The sequence below is a fragment of the Tupaia chinensis genome, unplaced genomic scaffold (genome assembly GCF_000334495.1).
Source record: "Tupaia chinensis unplaced genomic scaffold, TupChi_1.0 Scaffold000502_1, whole genome shotgun sequence".
Taxonomy (NCBI): domain Eukaryota; kingdom Metazoa; phylum Chordata; class Mammalia; order Scandentia; family Tupaiidae; genus Tupaia; species Tupaia belangeri.
This window is the reverse complement of record NW_006160014.1, coordinates 323,264-327,217: the sequence shown is the minus strand read 5'-3', so window position 1 is coordinate 327,217 and position 3,954 is coordinate 323,264. Positions and strand designations below refer to the sequence as shown.

Here is a 3,954-nt window from a genome sequence, read left to right as displayed (position 1 = left end):
AGCAGCAGCAGCAGCAGCAGCAGCTAATGTAAACTGAATGCTCTGAAAGTGTCAGGCCCAGGGCTAAGTGCTGGTCTTGCATTATCTCCTTTTGTCCTCAGATTTGTTTTCTTACTCCTTTTTGTGGATGAAGAAACCCCAACTTCCTAGGGTTGTGACATCCCTAGTAAATGGCAGAGTCAGGACTGTGAACTCTGGCTGCATGACTGAGTTCATGATCCCACACTGTTTTAGAGATGGCCCTTTGCCTCTTTTGACCAGAGTCACCTGGACTAAGCTTGCTATCTTGTTTTCACATACCCTCCTTCTTATTGCTACTGTCCCCAACCACAGCAGGTACATCAAAGGCCCCCAGTGCTAAAGACTCACCCAAGGAAAGGCCCAGCCTCTGTTCTACCTGTACTACATCAGGTCCAGAACCCCACTCCACTCCACCCCAATCATGTGGATCCCAAGCTTGCCATGGCTAAAAAATAAACAGAACAATCAAGGCCCTGTCTTTGCTTTGTTGGTACTGGCAACTGGCTGAATCTTACCACTAATGCTTCAATGGCTGGGCAGGATACCACCAATGGGCTGTCACAGCTGAGAGACTGAGGGAGCCAGAGCCTGATGCAGACCTGACCCAGAGAAGGGTGCAATACTGTCTTGCTGGGATACAAAGTCACACTCTCCAACTGCTGAAATAATGACTAGGAGCTTGGCTGACCCAGATGAGGCTTGATGCTTGACTGGGCTGCCTAGAGCCCACCAGTGGAGTGTCCTGGACAGGAATTCATATCCTAGCATTCAGCAGTGCCTTCATCCCTCCTGTATCTACTGCCAGGCTCTGTGGAAACATGTCCTTTATTCAGCATAGAATAAGCAATTACTATGCACCCAGTCCTGCGATGACATAGCTGGGTGGAACAGACACTGCCCTGTGCAGGAGGATCACTGCAAGAGGAGAAGGCAGATCCACAGGCAGGCCAGCCCACCTGCCACCCTCCTTGAGGTGGCAAGGAGGTCAGTCTTATGGATTACGGGCTGGGGAAGTATGGGCTCTGGAGCCCGACTACCGAAATTTGACCTTCCCCACTCTACTATTTCTTTTTCTTTTTCTTCTTCTTTTTCTTTTTTGAGAGGTTTTTGCTATAGGGCGCATGCGCTCGCCAGAAAGACAGAGAGAGAGAGACAGAGAGACAGAAAGTGAGAAATCACCCCCCAGGGGGGATGGTCACGCCTCAATCCCTTCTCCTCCATTCTCCTCTCAGGATCTTGGGCATGCACACACATGCACCCGGGCGTGAGTTTAAGCCACCGGGTCTAGGACTCAAACCACGGTCAACTACATAGAAGTCCAGCGACATAGCCATTACGCTAACTGCTGGTCCCCCCCCCCCCACTCCACTATTAATGAAATGAACTACTCTGGACCAGTGACCTGTCCCTCAGTTTCCTTATTTGTGAAAATGGATAATAAAGATGCTAACCTCAGAGGGTTGTGAAAATCAAATGAGTTCACATGTACAAAATGCTTAGCCTTATCTGACATTTAGTAAGCCTGCAGTAGATGTGAGCAATGATTATTATTTAATTGTTGCCTGTAGGGTGTTTGTTTCTTTGGCTGGACAATCACTTCCCTCGTTTGAGTCTTTTTTATTTGGGGGGAGGATCTGTAAAGGGAATAGCTATCATCAACAGAGCATCATTATTAGACTCAAAGAAGACAATGTTTGCAAAATACCAAAGTGTGTCTGCCAGTCAGTAGATGTTCAATAGATGCATATTCCCATTTTTTCATTTTTATCTTACTATGCTCTCCTGACCAGCCTCTCAGCTCATTCGAGAGTCTGATTAAACTCTATAATTTTCAGAGATAGCAAGTTAAAGTCAGTGAATCAACGAAGGGATGAACAAATGGGAGGTGAACCTGTAAGTGATTGGATAAGTAGAAGAGACATTTTTTGGGTGTCTTCTCAGAAAGATTTCAACCCTCTATACCATGAGTCCCTCTTTCACATACTCACACCTTGGGGCTTTTGCAAAAGATGGACTTTTCCTCCTTCCCTTGTGGTGACGTTAACCCTTACCTGAAGCTCCTCTCTCAGTTTCAGGGTCACGTTAGGGCGTATTCCTCCTGTGCCCATCCCCCACCCCCTCCTGCCTCTATGCACAACCTGAAATGGGTCTTAGCCTATGGTCATAGCTCGAACGACAAAGTTGTAATTTTACACTTCTTAATGCATTACTTTCATTAACTGGTGCTGCCCCCACTAGGCTGTACGCCCGTGGGAACAGGGACAGTGTATTTGTGTATTCCCAGAGCTTAGCAGTGTACCTTCAATAGCTATGCATTGAAGAAATGCTTGGACTCTGAGTGTGAACAAACCAACCTCTGTTTGCTGTATGTCTGCACCAGATCCCTTCTCTGTGCCCACCCAGTGCCCTGTCCTTGGGTCCTAGGAAGACTAGGCTCCAGTCTCCTCTCCTGTCGGTGAGTGGTGCAGAGAATGTGGAGGTGCCTCTGGTAAGTGGAGAGAGAGGAGTTAATCAGGCATACCTCTGTCACGATGGAGTCCTGGGTGCTGTTGTAGATCCAGCCATCCAGGCACGGCTCCGTGGCTCCCTGGGTGCCATTGAGCAGGCTGGTATTGGTCAGATGTACAAAACGGAGGCACTTCTCAGGCTTCCCATTTGGGTCTATGGGGAGCACCCATGGCCCTGCAGAAGCGTTAGGGGGTGGGCGACAGTAGTGGACTGGGGTCATGGCTGTGAAGATCTGCAGCAGGTGGTGGTTGGCCATGCCCAAGATTGGGAGGCTTAGTAAGGTCAAGCACAGGAACTGGAAGGGGCCCATGCTGCCCACGCGGTCCAAGATTTCGTAGAAGGTCATGGTGCTGGGAAGGCTGAGTCAGAGCTGTAGGCAAGGCACCAGATCAGAGAAAGGTATGTGTGCATGAGTGTGATGTGTGGGCCTATAGAGTGATGTGTAGGGAGGATGCACTCAGGTGTATGTGTGAGCACAAGTGTGTGGAGTTGTGTATGCATAAATGTGTAAGGATGTGAGGGCTTAGGTGTGAGTGTGGAGAGATGCAGGATCGTAGGTATAGATGTGTGTTCATGTGTGGACGAGGAGGTGTCTATAGCACCTGGGTATAGACAGAGGCGTCTTATGCTTTAGACTGATTCTTAACAGCCAGTGAGCTCAGGTGTGTGGCTGTGTGTGAGTGTGTATGTGCTCAGCTAAGCTGGTCACACATGTCGCATGTCTAGGGTAGTGCAGGCCACATAGTCGGGATCAAGGGGCACAGTTTTGGGTATTGGATATACAATACGGATGATGAGTGTGGGTGGGGGTCCTCCCTGTTGGCTCCAGACAGACACACAGGCCTGGCATAGCTCAGATTGCCTGCTCGCAACTCCAAACCCGGAGCCTCTGGCTTTTAGTCATTCCCTGGGGCTGGGCCCACCATCGGTAAGAGTCCAGGCAGGTCCAGAGGGCATTAGGGCTTGGCCAGTTGTGATAAGAAAGCAGGGCCTGGCTTTGGAAGCTTGCCAGACGTTCTGGGTGCCCGGACTTGGGGGCCCTCCATCCCTCCTCACCTGGTGGTTGGGTCTGGCTCTGGTGGGGCTGGTGGTCGATGTAGTAGAGGCCCCTGTTCTGTCCTAGAGTTCGGCAGCTGCTGTAGTTGGGCAGCTCGAGTCCAGCAAGCTATGTTTGTGCCTCCCCCAGGGGGGCTTATATAAGGCATAATCTGTTTCCCAGGCTAATGTTTGACTTTCTTTGGAGGATTAACGTCACCACCGGCAGGGAGAGTGCTGTTGGTGAACCCACCAAACCCAGCTCTTCTCTAAGGGCTGCCTCAGCAAAGGCTGGTGGATGCAGGGCAGGAGCAGGGCAGGAGCTGGGCAGGTAGCGTGGCTGAGCCTAGACAGGTTGCCAGCTGGATAGAGAGAAGTGCAAGCCAGGCA

The 3,954-nt window shown here is 50.4% G+C and overlaps 1 protein-coding gene across 1 annotated transcript in view; it reads right to left on the bottom strand.

The window, feature by feature from the left end:
* The window catches only part of SLC22A8 (solute carrier family 22 member 8), a 27,119-nt gene extending 23,400 nt beyond the window's left edge, over positions 1-3,719 (bottom strand). The window contains exons 1-2 of the mRNA XM_006156550.3: positions 3,586-3,719; positions 2,543-2,899 (exon numbers count right to left, since the gene is read on the bottom strand). Coding sequence (XP_006156612.1) covers positions 2,543-2,875 — 333 coding nt within the window. The 5' untranslated portion in view covers positions 2,876-2,899; positions 3,586-3,719. The remainder of the gene's footprint in view (positions 1-2,542; positions 2,900-3,585) is intronic.
* Between the last annotated feature and the right edge of the window lie 235 nt (positions 3,720-3,954).